Genomic DNA, 20,421 nt, shown 5'->3' on the forward strand with positions numbered 1-20,421 from the left:
GAAATTTAACTTTGGGTAGTGAATACACAATGCAATATACATATGATGTATTATTAAATTGTACACTTGAAACTTATATAGTTTTATTAACCAATGTCACCCCCAATAAATTTAATAATAAATAAAATACCTTGAAGATCTCTGTTTATCCATTTCTCCATCCCACAAATATCAACTGAGCACTGACATGCCTCCAGGAGCTGGGAAGACAGCGGTGACCAGACCTAATCTCTTCCTCCTGGAGCTCTCACTCGATTATAACACTTATCTCATTGTAATGGAGCTTCTTGATCATATGGCTGTCTTCTCCCTCAAACAGGTTCGCTGCAGGGCCGGGCTATCCTGAGTAGGGCGTGCTAAGAGTGTATTGGATACCCATTCAGGACAAAGTCCCAAGACTTGAGAGGTTGGAGGATAAACAGAAACAATCCTAAGAGAAGACAGCGATAATTACCACCTCTTTTTCACAAATAAGGAAACTGAAATTTAAGAGGTGACATCTCTTGCTTACATTCCTGCAACACATAAGGAATGGGGTGATTATCTAACTGTGATCAGCTCGTAAAGACAGAGCTCTCTCTCTTCAGCCCACTGCTGTCAATGAGAAAACTAGAGTGCCCAGCTACAGCAACAAAGCCTTAAAGGCCTGTGTCCATGGTGCTGAAATGTCCCAGCATCTTCCCCAAGGGCCACAAGCCTCTAGAAGCCCAGAGGTACAAAGGTGGCACCACCTGAAACAGTCTACTTTGCCTCAAATGAATCAATCTCTTGTTGACTATAGAGCTGGTCACAGTCTAACCGACTGGTCAGAATCGCCTTTCTCTTCCCTTTTCCCCCAGCTAGATTTGACTCCTTCTTGGCTAGGTCTGACTACAGACTATGACTTTGAGAATGCAACACTGTCAATTTAGCTCTGGGAAGACATCTCAGGGACTGAAGACACATACAAACCTGCTGAGCTCGGGAAACCAGCATTCAAAGGCGCTTCAGTGAAATAACCACAGGCCCCTTTACTGAGTATTGACTAGATTCAGAAGCTGCCCTCTGCACAGTACATACACGGTGCCATCTAAGCCTCACTACCTGCCTGTGAGATAAATAATAGTATTATCCTCATATCTCAAGTGAGGAAAGAAAGGCTCAGTTGTATCTAGTCACTTCCCAAGGATCTCGCAGCTGCCAAGTGGCAGAGCTAAGGCTGTCTGAGTTTAATCACTACACTTGTTTGCCTCCCAAACTTCCCAGAGACCAGAGCCATATACAGGGGAAGGTGCACAGTGCCACCAAAGGAGGTCCAACAGACCAGGCTCAAGTTCAGACGCTACTACCTTCCAGCTGCGTAACTCTGAGCCATCCTCTCTCAGAGAATGTTTATTGAGTACCTGCAATATAGGTTCCCAGGTCTCTGGAGCGTTCTAATTATGATGTTCACTTGAATACTGCTATCAATTTTAGGGATCCTTTTTCTAAGGGAAAAAAAGTCAACTCAAAATATCTTAACTAAGTCATACTGTACAACAATGAAAAGAGATGAGGTACTGCTGTACACAACTGGAATGAATCTCACAAATATGTTAGGTCAAAGACATTGAGGGAAATATGCATGCAATACAACTGGGTTTAAATAAATTTCAATTAATCTATGGTGTTAGAAATCATAAAAGTGGTTATCTTTGGGGAGAAGAGATAGATTAAGAATATGGGAGTCACAAACAGGCTTTGGGGTACTGAGGAGAAAGATAGAACATATATAGTTTTTTATAAACGTAAGAATTTATATATTTCCTAGTATACATAGTTTCTTATAAAGTTACACTTTACATTCGACCCAGCACTCATGCTCCTAAAGATATGAAAAATCTACAAAAACCTATACAAAACTTATACAAAAAACTACACATGAATGTTCATAGAGGCTTTATTTGTAATAGCCAATACTGGAAGCAACCTTCAATGACTATCCAAATGACTGGATAAACACATTAGAGTTTGTCCAAACCATGGATACTGCTCAACCATAACAGGAATGAACTATTGATACACACAAAAACTTGGATGGGTCTCAAGAACATTATGCTTAGTGTAAAAAGCTTTGTCAAAAGACTACATACTGTATGATTCAATTAACATAACATTTTGGAAGTGACAAAACTATAATGTGAAATAATATGTGTACAAAGTATTTATTTTAGCAAAGACTAAAAACATCTCCCAATAGAAGATTGGTTACATAAATATGGCACCATCTGTTCAATGCCAAATAAGGAGCTTTAAAGATATTAAAGATATGAAAATATCACCAAGCTAAATTAAGTGAGAAATGCAAGATGTAGAACAGTATTATAGTATACTACTTTTATGTACAAAAGGGGGAAAATTAGTGTATGTGTGTATGCGTGTGCGTGTGTGCACACGCACACGTGCACTAGCGTGTGTGGAGACTCTAGGAGGTTCTGAAAATAAACACTAACAGGGATTATCCATTAAGGCTAATTCCCCTCATCTATAAAGCCCTCTAGAAATTATTAAGAAAAAGATCAACAAATGGAAAAAGAAATGGGCAAAGTGTTGCTAAGAACTGGAAGAATGGGAGTCTGAGTTGGGGGAAGGCATTTCATTATTTCATGGTATGACTCCTTTCTTAACCAAAGTCAGCATTACACATTTTAAAAGTTAGATTTTTAAACGATATCAAAAAGCAAATGGAGGAGAAGGTAAAAATAGAAAGATTCTTGGAGATAGGGAGGCTTCCTGGGGAAACAGGAATGAGCCGTGACATAGGCACCCCAATAACAAAGAACAAAGCCCAGCAAAATTGGTAGGCAAAAGTAGAAGAGAGATTCCCTCACTCCCATCCAAAGTGGCAGGGCCTACAGTTGGTTAATGAAGACTAAGCCCTTTGTGTGAGCTGAAAAGAAGGCAGTTTTAACAAGGATGTGAGTTCAAAACTCCAGTGCCAAGTACAGCACCTGACCTATGGCAGGTGACAAAGAAGTGTCAGATAAATTCATTCATTCGACATATATTTATTGATTGTTTATCGCTTTCATTGGTAAAATCAGTATAAATTCCCTTACATCATAGATTTTCCATTATGATAGATTTAATTAAAGGACACCTCCAATTCAGACATCTGAATGTCCTTGGACCTCCAAATCATCCTCCCTAGGAATTGCCATAGGCTCAGTCTGAGCTGGGAGGGGACACTGGGAGAGTGTCCTAGTGAGAGTAATTTCCCAGTGATTTCTCCATTGCCTCCCACATCCCATCATCCCAAAATGCACATACACTGGAGGATGCGAGAGTAGAAACACAATAATTAGCATCTTCCTTCTTAGCAAGAAGCCAGGGGATTAGAGTCCCCAAGAGACCCCAAACAGTAAATATCCTGCTGTGTCTCTGAAGCCCTGCTCACCTGCCCCAGGCTGGGCAGCGGGGACTCATGATTTTCCTGCAGAGACATCGGATTCTCCCTAGCCATCACAGTTGGTCTCCCATAGCCTTCCTGGGGGCTTAGCACTGACTTCAGGATCCTCTGACAGCCAGCAGAGAAGGAAGCTTTCCAAGACCATCCTCTTGGTGGCGCCATACTGGTAAGTCAGTGAAGGATGGAGAAGGAGAGTGAGCTGGATGGGATGGGGAAGAAGAATCCTTTTCTTCCTGGATGGTCAAAGAAAGGGAGAAATGTTTGAGGCCAATTTCTATATCCTCTGAGTGAACAAAGTCACAGAGGGCAGAACCTTTGCAGAAGGTCTTGGATGAAAAGCATTTATGGACTATGGTTAGGGACACTTGCACAAATAAGAGGGACACAGAAAACCAGCTTTCTCCAATGTGGTAGTTCTCCAAGGGTGGTCCCCAGGCCAGCATCAGCATCCCCTGGGAACTTCCAATAAGTACTGATTCTCAAGCACCTCCCCAGACACTTTGAAGCATGAGCTCAGCTCTCTGTGTTTTAACCAGCCCTCTAGGTCACACTGATGCATGCTCATAGTTGAGACTCCCTGCTCTAATGTAATCAAAGACCACATCAACAACCGAGGATTGTTCCAAATGTGTGGCCAGGAAGGGATTCACAATAGTATAGGCAGCCCAGAGAAACCTGAGCATCACCTGACAAAAACTGCAAACCCAACTCTAAAAATCCTTGAAAAGTAACATAAGGCTTTGCTAGAGATCTCTTGAGGTTGCCAAAGAGGGGATGATGCTGTTAACCTTCCTGAAAGCCCACTTTCAAGAACCACTTCCACTTCCAAGGGTCTTGTCCTCATTCAGGCATTTGCATCTCTCCCTTACCCTTGCAATACTTCAAGGTTACACACACACACACACACACACACACACACACACACACACACACACATACATATATATATACACACATATAAAAAACCTTTCTTATATTGGCCTATTTATATAGTATCTTCTCCCATTTACATCTTGATTCCACTTTGGCAAACCTTAAACCTTTCTGGAGACCGATCTTCCTTGAAAGGCATGGAAATTAGGATGTTAAATGCTTACAACTGAAGTTTTTCCTAGCGCCTGCTGACAGCACAGAATTTAGCTTTGCAATACCTCTGCTCATAAAAAGGTGCGAATGTCCACCCACGGAGAGGCAATGGAGCACAAGAGAGTGAAAATAAACCTCGGTTCACATGAGAGATTGAGCAGTTGCAAGCCGAGTGCCCCTAGCACTCTCTCGGTGCCTGTCTTCTCATTGCCAGCAGTGGCCAACATCATCTCCCTCTAGAAGTTAAGTTGTGAGACCTATACGTAAAGAACCTGTGGCTCTTAAAGAGGCTCAACATTTCACAGATCCTGTCATTAATCTCCTCCGATGTGTTCTCATCAGCAGCTGGTGTTAAGACATGGTGACCTAACCAGGTAGGAAATGAGTTAAGCAAAAAAGTCTCTCTTTGCCGGAAAGGGACAATATTAAGGTTTACAAGGACTTGCTGAGTCATGCCACGCTGGGTTCCTTTTCTGTGTCATCGGTGTATCCTAAGAGAAATAGATAGTGCCTGGCACAGAACACATTCTCCTTAAATATTCATTAAGAGAAAGTAAGGATAAATATGCCTACTAGGAAATGGAGACTTAAAATGCAAATGCAATGAGGCTTGCTGATCTTCTACGGCTGCAGTAAACATCCACTTTCTCTAGGTGTTTGACATGAATCTGCTTCTAAACCCCAAGCTGCTGACACCAAAGCAGAGAGGAGTTCAAAAGTCACCTCTAACTTTTGATTAAAATGGCCTAGAACGAACTCCAAATTCCTTCTTAAATCTATGGGGAAATACAACCAGGATCAAACCCATTAGCAATTTAAAATGGGTGAATGAGGAGGAGGATCTTTGGAAACATGGTGGAATGGGGGATGTTCCCAGATCTCTCCCCTTGAAACAACAATAAGCTGAACATCTAAAACTCAACAAAAAGCACCCAAACTGCACACCAGCATGTCTGAGCATGGGATCTGCACATAAGAGCTACCACAAGTCAGAACCCCAGGTGTCAGGCGGTAGACTGGGAGTAATAAAGAAGCTGCCTCTCACAGCCCCTGGAGCTCCCTGCAGGAGGAGGGGGAGGGGAGAAGGAGCGATGAGTTCATGCGGTGAGTTCCCTGAACATTCCTGCCTTGGATAGCTGTGAGCCCTCCGTGGCCAGCTGGATGCAGGGCCCAGTCATCAGGGCAGAAAGCAGAGAAGCGAGACGGGACCGCAGAGGAACAATAGCTGATTTTTGCAGACTACAATTATAAAACCAAGGCTGAGCCATAGCCCACAACTCCCAATCCAGAGAGCGAGCCCCTCACCCCATATCCTCTGAGAGCCCTCGGGGAATCTGAGCAAACGCTGCCGAGACTGTTGCTGATACTGACAGAAACTGAAACAGAGAGTAGTGAGTGTGATTAAATATCTATGACAAAATTTTAAAAGCTTTTTTAAGAGCAGAGATCCAAGAGGCTTAGACACCAAAAGAGAAGCGCTTTCTTTGCAGCAGGCTAAAAAAAGAACTTTATACAATAAATCTTTCTGGAAAAACAGCAGAATACACTTTCATTAATGCACAGGCAGAGAAATAGTCCGTTAAACACTGTGAATAACCAAGGTTAAAAGGCATCTCAGAAAGAAAGAGAAAAATCTTTAGAAAATGAGCTTACAGACATAAAAATATGTGGCTTAAATGACAGAGAATTTAAGGTGGAACTTCTGAAAAAAACTCAATGAGATCCAAAACAAATCATATCAACAATTTCAGGAATTGAAAAAACAACTAGATGAGCACAACAAAGAGATTGAAACCCTTGAAAAGAACCAAATAGAACTTCTGGAGATGAAGAACACACTGCAAGGGTTGAAAAATGAAATAGCAAGCTTGGGAAATAGAGTCGACAAAATGGAGGAAAGGATCAGTGATAGCAAAGACAGAAATCTAGAAATAAATCCAAAAAAGAAGAGAGAAACCAAAGAATGAAAAATAATGAAAGAGAAATACAAGAACTAGCTGATACCATCAGGAGAGGAAACATAAAAATAATGGGCATTACTGAAGGGGTGGAAAAGAAGCAGAGACTAGAAAGCATTTTCATACAAATAGTTGATGAGAATTTCCCAAATGAAAGGAATGAGCTGGAGCTTGGAATTCAAGAAGTCAACAGAACACTCAACTATCTCAACCCAAAAAGGCCTACACCGGACACATTGTATTAAAGTTATCAAAAATCAAAGACAAAGATAGAATTCTCAAGGCAGCCGGGGAGAAGAAAATGGTAATATATAAAGGTAAACCCATTAGATTATCATCAGATTTCTCAGCACAAATCTTACAAGCCAGAAAGGAATGGAATCAAATATTTAAACTATTAAGTGAAAGGAACTACCAGCCTAGAATAATATATCCAGCTAAGCTCTCCTTTAGAAATGAAGGAGAAATTAAGACTTTTCCAGACGTACAAAAATTGATAGAATTCTCCACTATGGGGCCTGCACTATAGGAAATATTAAATGAGGTCAGTTGACCTAAAACAAAATGACAAAAAAAAATACAAAATCAAGAGTAAAGTGACTATCAGACAAATAAGAGCAGAGGAGTGCAACCCTTACTAAGAACAGGGCATTATAAGCTTAAATAGTAAGAGAATTGTTATAACAAGATAGTAATGAACGTTCAGCATATGTAGGAACAAATTGAGATAACAATGACTGAAAATGGGGGATTCAAAGATCCAAATTCTCAAGCACACGCAGGAGAAAATGGATGACCGTGTGTGTGTGTGTGTGTGTGTGTGTGTGTGTGTGTGTGTGTAGATGTAGATATATAGATATATAACTATCCTTTACATATTCATAATGGTAACCACACACCAAAGATTCAGAACCACTATATATAACATAAAACAAGAAGAACCAGAGACAAAATCCCAAAGCCAACCAAAATAAAGAAAACAGAAACACAAGGACAAAGAAGCAATGGAAATACTGAGCTACCAGAAAGCAAAAGATAAAATGGCTATAAGAAGACCTCATATTTCAATATTCACCCTAAATGTAAATGAACGGAACTCACCAATAAAAAGGCACAGAGTTGCAGAATAGATCAAAATACAAAACTCAACCATATGCTGCCTTCAGGAGACACATCTCAGCTCCAAAGACAAATACGGACTCAAAGTGAAGGGTGGAAAATGATATCTCAAGCAAATGGCATTCAGAGAAAAGCGGGAGTAGCGGTACTAATATCAGACAAAATAGACTTCAAAATAAAAAAGGTAAAGAAAGATACTGAGGGACACTTCATAATCATAAAGGGAATCATGCACCAAGAAGAAATAACACTTATTAATATCTATGCTCCCAATTAGGGGCCCCCAAAATATGTAAAGCAATTACTAACAGAACTAAAGGGAGAAACAGACTAAAACACTATCATAGTTGTAGGGGACCTAAATACCCCACTGTTGGATATGGACAGATCATCCAAACAGAAAATCAATAAGGAAATAACATCCTTTAATGACACGTTAGACCAACTGGACATCATTGACATTTACAGAGCCTTCCATCCCCAAACAGCTGCTTATATATTTTTCTCTAGTGCACATGGAACATTCTCAAAAATTGACCACATACTAAGACACAGAGATAGCCTCAACAAATATGAGAAAATTGAAATCATATCAACCACATTCTCTGATCATAATGTTTTGAAACTAGAGATAAACTGCAAAAAGAAATCAGGAAGAACCACAACACGTGGAGATTAAACAACATGCTACTGAAGAATAAATGGGTCAGAGAAGAAAAAAAAAAAACAAAGATCAAGTGATACATAGAAACAAAGGATAATGATAGTGCAACACAACAAAATTTTTGGGACACGGCAAAAGCGGTCATAAGAGAAAAGTTTATATCATTACAGGCCTATCTCCAAAGACAAGAATGAGCCCAAATAAACAACCTAACCCTTCATTTAAAAAACTAGAAAAGGGAGAACAAATGAAGCCGAAAGTCAGCAGAAGAAATAATCAAACTTAGAGCAGAAATAAATGAAATTGAAAAAAAAAAACGATAGAAAAAATAAATGCAACAAAGAGCTGGTTCTTTGTGAAAGTTAATAAAATTGCCAAACCCCTGGCTAGACTCACTAAAGAAAAAAGAGAAATGACACAAAAAAATAAAATCAGGGATGAAAGAGGGGAAATTATGACTGACATCGCAAACATTCAAAGAAGATTTAATATCTAGTTTCCTCAAACTCTTCCAAAAAAAGTCAAAGAGGAGGCAATATATCCCGACACATTTTATGTGGGATATAAACCTAAAAGCAACAAATGATCAGGACAAACAAACAGAGATTCATGGACCCGGACTATAGACTAGTGGTTACTAGAGGGGTGAGGGAGGAGGGGGGAAGTAGACGGGGTAAAGGCAGTCAAATACAGGATTTAGGAGGAGGATGAAGTAGGTAAAAGGGATCAAATATATGGTAGCTGAAGGAAACTGAACTTTGAGTGGTAAACACACAATAGAATATACAGATGTCAGATGATAATATACACCTGAAAATTACATAATTGTATTAACCAATGTTGCCCCAATAAACCTAATTGTAAATAAATAAATAAATAAATAAATAAGCAAACAAACAATTAAATAAAACAGATGAATGCGAATATTGTCAGAACATACCTACCAGTTTCCATTTCTTTAAATCTCGCTCTCCTATATTCATCACTTTAGTCACTATTTTCATATTAGGTTATATCAGAATGTTATTTTACAAATTCTCTTTTCTTGTCATTATATTAACTACAGGAATAACCACAAAGCACATCTTGCTTTCTATCAAATAGGCCTTCGATCACACCTCCATAGTTTTTATGTAAACACTCTACCGTGGAAGAGTTTGGGCTGTGTCTTGGGGTGAGTTGGGGTTTTGGGGGGGTTTTTTGTTTTTGTTTTTTTGAATAGACTTTTTAAACAGCTTTTAACATGCTATAACTATGTGTTTTACTGAGGACGTAAAACTGTTTCAAATGACAGTCTGTCTGGAACATGAGAAAATATAAAATTTCTTGCCCTGCAAAGCTACTGCTGGTGGCAAATATATAACCAAATTGCCATTAGCTTTAAAGCTCCAGATGCTCTCTTTTACTGTGAAAGCTCACTTTAGAACCTCCACTTAACCAGCTTTCTGAGTTCATTCATGGTTTCTATTTCCCCCTGAAAAAATAGACTGAATTCTGTCCCAGCATGCTGAATACTCATGGCCAGAATATTACTTGCTAGCTTGCTGAAGCATTTCTGCTCTTATCAGTTGAGTTGAATCAGGTAAGATTATCTCAAACCTGATTGGATGGTCGTGGTTGCTGCTGCAATTGTATCATTTAATTAAATGTAATCTAAATGAATGAACTACAAGTGAAAGAAGGAAAGAAGGAAGAAAGGAAGGGAGGGAGCGAGGAAGGAATGAAGGAATAAGGGAAGGAAGGAAGGAAGGAAGGAGGGAGGGAGGGAGGGAGGGAGGGAGGGAGGGAAGGAAGGAAGGAAGGAAGGAAGGAAGGAAGGAAGGAAGGAAGGAAGGAAGGAAGGAAGGATACTAAGATGGAGGGAGGAAGAAGGAGGAAAATGTAGTCTTATGAAATCCAAGTCGAATGCTTAGGAAAGACTTGATTAAAAGGCATCACTAAAAAAAAAAACAACTGCTGTGAAATTAGATGTGAGCAAGATCATTGAAAACAACTTGTAAAACTGTAAAAATTTGAAAGGATTCTGCACTCAAATTGTTCTGCAAGAACCCTTAATTTCTTGCTCCACGTGAATGAAAAAAGCATAGATATTAGTGGCCTGTATGTATGGCTTAGGCAAGAAAGTTTGTACAGATTCACCATCAATGCATTCACACTCAGAGAAAAGATGTGCTCCTCATCAAAACCTGCTGAAGAAATTTATGTCCTTGGCTTAAGTTAAAATGTGAAAGGTACGTTTGTGCACATTTATCTTCCCACTGTTTTGAAGGGTTCTTCAACACTGGTCCTTATCACCCCAAATAAGAGGAAGTCTACTGTCGTGACCACATGGTAACAAATCATAAAGGGACCCTAATAAATTTAAGGTTCATTGGAATCAGAGGAGAGTTATCTATCTTTACATTCCTATTTGTTAACCTAAAATTGATCTTGAAATTACATCTCGTTGACAGAAGGATGTCAGGGAGAGGGAAGAGAAAAGAGAGAAAAACAAAGGGAAAAGAAGAGAAGGAAGATGGTCAGGGTTCCCTTTTAAAACTGTGTTGGGTTTCGGTTTGATTCTGCTTTATTTTGCTTTAGGAATTTTTGCTCCACTAAAGAGACACAGAGGTGTTTATGAAAAATATCCAAGTTGTCTCTAAACAACTAGGTCAAATCTTTGAGATGCAGACTATCTCAGCATGGAATGGTTTCATGTGGAGAAACAGAAACCTACTGAAGGTAGCAAAACAGAGATTTGCAGTAAGGATCCCGTGGTTTTTCACAGAACCGGACGTATCTCTGGGGAGCCAGGACTGGAACTGCATCTCTGATTCCCAGACTTGTTGCTTTGCTCTCCCTGCCTGCCTGCGTTTTTTGTTTTTTTGTTTTTTTTGTTTTTTGGTTTTTTTCCATAGTAGACATAGGCCGTCTGTGGAACCAGAAAATCAAACAACGGTCTAATTCTTCTTCTTTCTGGGGCTCTCAGAAAAGCCAGAGCATCAGACTCTCCTCTTTGGGCTGTTCCTCTGCATGTACCTGGTCACTGTCATTGGGAACCTACTTACTGTCCTGGCCATCATCTCAGGCTCCCACCTCCACATACCCATGTACTTCTTCCTCTCTAACTTGTCCCTTATCGACACCTTCTTCTCATCCACCACTGTTCCCAAGATGCTGGCGAACCTTTAGACCCAGAGCCAAGCCATGCCCTTTGCTGGCTGCCTTGAACAAATGTATGCCTTCTCCCCATTTGGGACCATGGACAGCTTCCTCCTATCCATGACGGTGTTGACCGGTTTATGGCCATTGTCTACCCTCTGCCCTGCCTGGTCATCATGAGCCCCATGTCTGTGGCTGTTGGATGGCAGGTTGCAGCTGATCACCAGCCTCCAGTTACTTGTGCACACCTGCCTCATGGCTCAGCTGACCTTCTGTACAGGGCCCCAAATCCCCCACTTTTCTGTTACCTCATGCCCCTGCTGAAGCTCTCCTGCTGAGATAAACTCACTAATGAGCTGGTGAGCTTTGCTTTTGGCATCCTCATAGGCATCAGCCTGCTCTCGTGAATCCTCTGCTCTTATTCCTGCATCTTCTGAGCAGTCTTCAAGATTCCTTCTGCTCAGGGAAAGTGGAAAGGCTTCTCCACTCATGGCTCTCACCTCACCATGGTGTCACTGTTCCATGGCACCATCTTTGCTGTAGACTTGCAGCCTGCAGCTCCCACCTCGTCCCAGAAGGACAAGGCAGCTGCCCTGATGTGTAGGGTGGTTACCCTATGCTGAACCCCTTTATCTACAACCTAAAGAGCAAGGACATAAAGGTGGCCCTGAAGAAGCTCCTTGGCATAACAGCCTCCTCTCAGTCCTAGGGCAGAACAGTTATTGAGCGCCTACAGTGTTCCGGGATTGCGGTTGGATGCTGGGGATGCTGAAACACATGCCATCCCTATCCTTGAGGTGTTCAGAGTCTAGTGGGGGACAGTGACATATAAATAAATCATTACAACATGACGAATGTGTCACAAAGAGATGAATGAAGAGCTATGGGAAGCCCAAGGGAGAGGTACACATTTTCCCCATGATTTATCTTTCCCATGAAGATCAGAGTAGCAGGGAAGACTTTCGAGTACCCTTAAATTAGCCCTCCCTGGGGTATCAACCTTATAGACTTGCTGTATGGATAATACCAGTCAAATGAAAGATTGGCCACACTTATTTTAATATTGATAAAGACAATGCATTTAGCCAGTTGCATCATTGCGCTTCCTAAGTGACTTGGAGAAGGATTTTGATAGCATCTGATGAGATTAGCTCTCTTGCTATTGGTTTCAGCAGCCACCAGCCTAAGTCTCACTGGGAACCTGTGGCCATGACTTTGAGTGGGGATTGTTGTCATCGACAGGCCTCCTGTGCCCCTCCCCACCAACACTGGATCATAAGAGACAATGATACTTGGTTCATGGAGATTGTGATTCAATGGGCCAACACTGGACCCTAGAAACTGCCTTCTTCATAAGCTCTCCAGATGGCTGATTCAGGGAGTCCACAAACCAGAGTTTGAGAACACAGGCCCTGGACTAGTTCCAGAGTCCATGTGTTTCCTATGATGTCCATCAGCTGACTCCAAACCCGATAAGTTTCTAAAAGCACAATCAGCACACATGAATGGGGTGGCCTAGAATGCACAGAGAGTTCGTGTTTGGGGTTGGATTGTGTCCTTCAAAAAATAAATGTCTAAGTTTAACCCCCAGGGCTTCAGAATGTGGACTTATCTGGAAATAGGACCTTTACGGAGGTAATCAAGTTAAAGTGAGATCATTAGGGTAGGTCCTGATCCAATATAACTATGTCTTTATAAGAAGGAAGAATTTGGATACAGACATACACGCACGCGTGCGCACGCGCGCGCACACACACACACACACACACACACACATACACACAGAAGAAGTTGTGTAAAGTTAAAAACAGAGATCGGGGTGATGCTTCTACAAGCCAAGGAATCACAGCACTTGCCAGCAAACAACCAGAAGCCAGGGGGAGCCATGGAACAGATTCTCCCTCAGAGGCCCCTTGGAAGGAACAAACCTTGCTGACAACTTTGATTTCAGACTTCTGGCCTCCAGAACTATGAGAGAATAAATTGCTGTTGTGTAAGCCACCCAGTTTGTGGCACTTTGTCATGCAGCCCTAGCAAATACATACAGCTCATTTAGGAAGGGCTGGCATCATTCAATGATCATGACCAGATACATCCTCTCAAGTCCATGACCTACTGAGTGTTCTGGTCAAAGAAGTTTGGGATGCACCTGGAGAAAAAGATGAAAGATCTAAACTCATGGATTTGCTCTCTGGGTCTCAGTGTGATAACAATGATGACAAGAACAGCTGTGATTTATTATGTTCCCAAAACAGAGCTAAGCCCTTTACATGTGTTATTTTATTAAATGTTCAGCAACAACCTTACTAGGTAATATAACTCCTTATTTTCCAGATGAGAAAACTGAGGTTTGAAGAGAGAAGCTGCTAAGTTTTAGCCAAGGTTCATACAGAGTACCCATCCCAAAGCCATTGTCAAGAATCCAGTGCCAGGCAGGGGGCTGCAAACTAAGGCCTGAGAGCCAAATCCAGCATACAGCCTGTTTTTTCACAGCTGGCAAGGCAAGAAGAGTTCTTACATTTTTAAATGGTTGGAAAAAATTAAAAGAAAACTATTATTGCATGACAGATTAAAATGACATACAATTCTAATTTTAGCACCTATAAATAAAGTCGTATGGGAACACAGCCACACCCATTTGTTTATGTTTCATCTTGACTGCTTTCAAGCCACAGGGCAGAGTTGAGTAATCTTCACAGAGACCCTATGTCACTCACAGTCTAAAATATTTACTATTCAGCGCTTACTGAGTTTGTTGACCAATTTTCTATAGAAGAGGTTCATGTAGGTCCATGAATCAGAAGCAGCAACATCATGGATAGTTTGCTAGAAATGAAGGCTGAGATGCCACCATGGCCCCTGAATTGTAACTTTAGTAATAACCCAGGAGCTTTCAAGTTTAAGGTTCTCAGGAATAAATGAACGAGGAGAGAGAGGCTGCAGACATTTGAGACCTGAATAGGCCTTCGGTTCAAAAATACGGAAGAACTGGATCTGGGGCATTTTTCCAGTTCCTGCCCATGGACATGGTCCTGAAGACCACAGTTCAAGCGAAACTCTTGGAAAGAATTGCAGCTACAGTTTGAGGAAGTGGCCACCAGATGGCAATAGTGCCATTTCATAAATTGTATATCTAAAACTAAACTTTTATCCTGGCTGCGCACTGGCCAAGTTGGCCCCTCAGAGGGAACAGCAGGTGCAAAGTTCCCATGGTGGGATGGAGCCTGGATTGTTTAGAGAAACAGCCCACAGTGAAAGGGAAAGGGTGTACAGTACAGGGAACTGTGGAGGGAGGCAGGGGTCAGCCCTCACCATTACAATTGGTCCATAGGGCAAATAGGACCACAATAAGGCTTAAATTAAGCAAGGATATGAGGAGGCCTTGTGCTTCAGAAGAAAACAGCTGATGAGCCATGCCATGGATTAGAGATCAGCAAACTTTATGTAAAGGTTCAGAGAATAAATATGAGCTTTACAGGTCATACAGTCTCTGTTGCAATGACAGCTCTGCTGTTACGAAGTGGAAGCTGCCATAGACAATACATCAAGGAATGAGCACCCAGGAAACTTTATAGACATTGAAACTCAAATTTCATATCAGTCTATGGCTATGCTACCCTGAACAAGCCCAATCCCGTCTGATCTCGAAAAGCTAAAGCAGGGTCGGGCCTGGTTAGTACTTAGATGGGAGACCACCTAGGAAAACCAGGAGCTGTGTAGGCATAAAAAATAAAAAAATAAAAATAAAGGGATTGTAAGTGGACAAGGTCCTTGCAGTCTGTGAGGTCAACCAAGGGTTGCCTCACCTAAAAAATAAAAATAAAAAATTTTTCATATTATTTTACACATTACAAAATAGTTATTTTAATTGTTGCATGAAAGATTATTAAAGTCATCAAAATGATTCAGAAAGATCCTCAACTAGTATCTACCTCCCATGTGCTCCTTTCTCCCGAAGAGTAGTGATAAACTATAGTACAGAGCTTTTTTTAAGAAAGTAAAAAGTATCGCAGAAATGGTTCTTCTGAAGATGCCACAGGACTTTACACATGCTGCTCCCTCTTCTCCGCTCCCTACCAGAGTTAATGCTTCCTTGGCTTTGAGATTTCAACACAAACTCCACTTCCTCAGGGAAGCCTCTCCTCACCCCCTCCCTGCTCCAGCTCCATCAGGTACCCTAACATTCTCATTCTCCTCATCACATCAGTGATTTCATGTTCATTTGCGTGATTCTTTGATTAATGCCTATTTCACCCGCTTGACTATATACTGAAAGCTGGGGGCTGAGACCGTGTTCTTTTATTTATCTTGCTCAACTTCCTACCTCCATGCTTAGTAAAGCAGCCACTCGAGATATATTTGTTGAATAAACGAATGAATGAATGAATGAACTAACAAATGAATGTATGAATGAATGAATGAATGAATGAATGAATGAGGAGGCGGTGTGATGGCAAGACTCTAGGATATCAGATGAGGTAACTGAGGTAGGCTGGTTTGGAAAAGAGATGTCTAAGGGTCAAGGTTAAGTCGCTGTGAAACTCCTCCTCCAGTCCCCCAACCTTCAGTAAAGCCTGTCGCACACCCGGGAGCCTTGGTGAAATCAAGGAGAGAAACAGGAACAGTGAGGTCATGGTATAACTATATAATTTGGCAGTAACAGGAGATCATGTGGAAATGATCATCTGAACATTCTTCAAAATCTCAGTAAGGGTGTTGGAAGGGGTTTGAGCCAACTTATCTAGATGTGAATGAACTAATCAGTGTTAGAATACAATAACACTTCTCTCCATATGAAATTTTACTGGGTAATTCAAAGACATTATATAGATTTAGACACTGACGTTCAGAGAGGGAAAGTGACTGTCCCAAGGTCACCTGCTGGATCAGGGTGGGGAGGATTCCACTCTAGCCTGGTGTGACCCGAAAATCTGACCACTCCTCCTGCCATCATAATGCTGGATGGCCTCCCAGGTGGATAACTTGCCCAAGATCATGCTTGGAATAGCTCAACTCCTGCTCCACGTGGGACTCTGGGGGACAAAAGGTGCATCAGCTGGTGGGAGTGGCTAGAAGCCATTTCCAGCGAGGCCTGAGGAAGGACTCAGTAAGGCTTGAGCCCAAGGTCCTGGAAGGGGAACGCCTACTCCCTAATATTTATTTACCAGAGATTTGGGGAGTCACTTCCATCTCTGTGAACCTGTGTAGTAGAAGTTCCCCAAAACCACCCTCGGGTTCAATGATACACTAGAAGGACTCACAGAACTCAGCAAAGTTGTTATACTCACAGTTTACAAAGAAAGAATCAACAAGGTAAAAGGCACATGGGCCAGGGTCTGGTTGTCCCTATGGAGTCCTGTGGCCAGCACTTAATTCCCCCAGCAATGGTGTATGACAACACACCTGGTACACTATCAACAGGGAAGCTTACTCGAGTCTGAATATCCAGAGTTCTCACTGGGGGTTGGCCACTGTATTAGTTTCCTATGCCAAAACACCACAGACAGGATGGTGTAAACAACAGAAATTTATTTTCTCACAGTTCCGGAGGCTGGAAGTCTGATCAGAGTCAGGAGTGTTGGTTCCTTCTGAGGCCTCTCTCTTCTCTCTGCACACACACGTCTGTGTCCTAATTTCCTCTTCTTATAAGGACACCAGTCACATCAAATTCAGACCCACCCTAAATACCTCATTTTTATTTAACCACCTGTTTAAAGGCCTTATCTCCAAATACAGTCACATTCTGAGGTCCTGGGGGGTTACGACTTCAACATAGAAATTTGGGGCAGGAGTACACAATTCAGCCTCCCATCACAGCCACGTAGACATGGATGACCACCCATGTGGCTCACCTTATTTACTGAGTCTCTAACTCCTGTAGAAATCAAACTAATACAGTGTAGTCCAAGGCCCCCACTGTAAATCATGCTGTTAGCGTAACTCTCTGTCATGGTCCCCAGGTATACAAAGAGATCCCAAGGGCTTAGAAGCTATCTCCTAGGAGCCAGTCAAGGACCAGACCTTTCTTTGGAACATGCAGGAGAACCTAGAGACCCGGGAGGGAGGAGGGAGGAACTAAGGAATGACATGGGGTCTTTGCCTGCCCCTGCCTACCCCAGGCCACTTGTTCCCACTTGACCGGCCACTCCTCTCCAGGCTCTCCCACTTCCTTTTGGATAACCAGCATCTACGAGGCCCTAGTGGCCATACGAGCACCCCCAGTTGGACACCAGAGCAGCTCTTGGCATGGCTGCAGGTGACCTGTTGTGAAATGAGTCCTGGAGCCTGGGGCCTGGCAGGCATCTGGCCAGAAGGAAAGCCCAGCAGGTCTGCACCTGATAAAAAGAGGCACTGTGAGGGCAACTGGCCGCCCTGCTGCACTTCAGCTTCAGCTCCCAGCTTCCTGGCTGGGCTTTCCCAAGGGCTACTGGGAGACTCTGGTCAAGATATGCCGCCCTGGTAACTGCCTGTCAAGCGATACCATGCCACACCTCAGGAGGCTACCTTGTGGTGATTCAATCACCCTCTCTCCTTCCAGCAGCTCAACGTTGCCCCAGTGGACATCTCTGGGCAGCCACCCCTGCCTTGGTTCCTCCGAGGACTGACTCCTGACCAGGGAGGCCTGCGCAGCCTGTGACATGCACCTCCCAACCCTGCAAGAGGCAGGTAAGCCTCAGGCACAGGGAAAACTGGGAATGAAAGCAGGGGGTGGAAACTGGGGGGCCGCTCCCCATAACCTTCTCCACCTTCCATTTTCCAAGAACTAATGACCCTGAGAGATGGCAGACAGGAAATTTATCCCCTCACCCCCACAACCTCGATATCAGGGGAGTTAGTCTTCCTTTTGGCAAGATAAAGAAACTAAGGTATAGAAAGAATGTCTCCATTTGGGGTCCCCTGGAAGCCGACCCTGAGATAAAGATTCAAGTGCACATAATTTATTGAGAAGTGATCCAGGAAATGCTGGAAGTGGGGTGGAAAAGTGAGACAAAGAAGGGAATGAAGTTGGTAATGCATGCATTAATGTTCGAGTTTCCACTGTGAGCAGCTGGAACTGCCCATAAAGACATCTGGGGGTCATTATGGAATCTCAGCCATTCCACACAAGGGGTGAGGAAGCTGAGTTACTTACCCACCAAATCCCATTGTCTTCCACAGAGGTACAAAGCTCTGTTCAAAACTGGCTAGCCCCCTCTACCTGCATTTATTTCTTCTTTCAACAAATCCTCACATATACTTTGGGCTGATTTATCTATCAGGCACTGTAAGCACAGCACAGGCCTGCAGCTAGTGAGAACATTTGAGGAAAAGAAAACATACACACACTCACACGCGTGCGTGTGCACGTGCGTGTGCGCGCACACACACACACAGGCTCCACAGTCCAAACAGCAACTACCAAAATCCAGATGAATAATATTACAATGCCATTAAGTGTGAAATTTAACATTCCTAATCATTCATTATATATAGTTTTTAGATCATTTGTTCTCTTATAAAGAATTTGATTGCTGAAAAAGAATCATAGCCAATTGTGAATTATATGAGCCACTTGTAGCCAAATAAATGCAAAAGAAAAAGTACAGAAACCCTGCCAAAAGGTTTATCAAAAAATTATAAATATTGATGTGACACATGACTGCTATTTAATCATTTGATGTGATATGCGTGGATCGAAGAGCTGCTCTCACCCTCATGTCAGCCTTAAGCTCCTCTGGGGTACCCCAATGGACCCTAGTCCTGCATTCCTATCTTGGACTTGTGAAGAGGTGTTGTCCTGACTCCTGACCTCTCTCTTCACTGTCAACAGCTACCTCAAAGACACCAGCAACTCACCCTCTCTTCATTTTCATCATCCAAGGGAAATGAAGAGAACCTCAGAGACTTGTGGGACACTAGTAAACATACCAATATGCATAATGGGAGTCCGAGATAGAGAGAAAAGAAATGGACAGAAAGAAGAGTTGAAGAAACAATGGCCAAAAAAACTTCCCAACATTGATGAAAGACATGAATCTATACATTCAAGAATCTCAGGAATTCCAAGAATAAACACACTGATCTACATTGAGACATTATAAATAAACACACATCCTCTGTCAAGGCCTCTTGGCTACCCTATCCTGTGCAGGGCTCCATCACCTGGCACCCAATCTCCCACCTGAACATTCAGCAGTGAACAAGACAGAGATGCATCTGGTGAAGCCCCAGATCTAGACAAGGAAGCAGATAAACTAGAACGAACTAGTGGAACTATTAAGCACAAGTTGGCAAGTCTTCGAAAAAGTGAAATACAATGATATAATCATGGCTCTATGGTGACGTCAAGGAGGGCCTCCCAAGGAGGTGCCTTTGGGCCTAAAGGGTGAGAAAGAGGCAGCTTCAGAAGAACCAGGGCTTCTGAGGCAGAAGGAAGTGCATGTGAAAAGGGCCTAGGGCAGGAACTGTTTGATGTGAAGAAAGACCTGAGAGGAAGCCAGGGTGAGCACTGGGGACAACAAAGGAGATGAAGCCAGAAGTCTTGTTGGGAGTGGATTTTATTTGTGGGAATCTAAATTTTATTCTAAATAGGGTAAGCAGTCATGAGAAGACTGTTCTACAGGGTGTGCCATGATCTGATTTCAGCTTTTTAAGTCCACTCTGGGTGCCACGTAGAGGATGGAATGTAGGGGTGATGCAGGTTAAATTTTCCAAGATGGCCACAATAATAGCTCTCATCCCACATCCTCTTGCACGAGGTCATTGACATACTGCCCACTGATAGAGGTGGGGTCTATGTACCCCTCTGGTGCCAGAATCTGGTGCCAGAAATGACATAGTGTGACACCCCAGGGTGGGTTGGGAAAGGTAATGCAGCTCTGCCTTGTTCACTTTTGGAGTTGTGGATGACTATAAGGTTGACTACCTGCTGGTAGGAGAGGCCCCTGTGGGGCCACAGCTGGCATTAATTGCAAGACCTGCGAGTGAACATACCTCCAGATGACTCGGGCCCACATCTGTTGAGTCATCTCTAAACCTCGAACAGA

At 42.5% G+C, this 20,421-nt stretch overlaps 1 protein-coding gene across 1 annotated transcript; it reads left to right on the top strand.

Moving 5' to 3' along the window:
* The first annotated feature begins 5,612 nt into the window (after positions 1-5,612).
* Positions 5,613-12,104, top strand: LOC107517209 (olfactory receptor 1I1). Its single transcript, XM_016157668.2, is given in 6 exon segments — positions 5,613-5,617; positions 11,152-11,516; positions 11,519-11,579; positions 11,581-11,690; positions 11,693-12,004; positions 12,007-12,104. Coding segments are annotated over 6 exon segments (951 nt in total).
* Positions 12,105-20,421: the final 8,317 nt, after the last annotated feature.

The sequence above is a fragment of the Rousettus aegyptiacus genome, unplaced genomic scaffold, assembly GCF_014176215.1.
Source record: "Rousettus aegyptiacus isolate mRouAeg1 unplaced genomic scaffold, mRouAeg1.p scaffold_m13_p_16, whole genome shotgun sequence".
Lineage (NCBI taxonomy): Eukaryota > Metazoa > Chordata > Mammalia > Chiroptera > Pteropodidae > Rousettus > Rousettus aegyptiacus.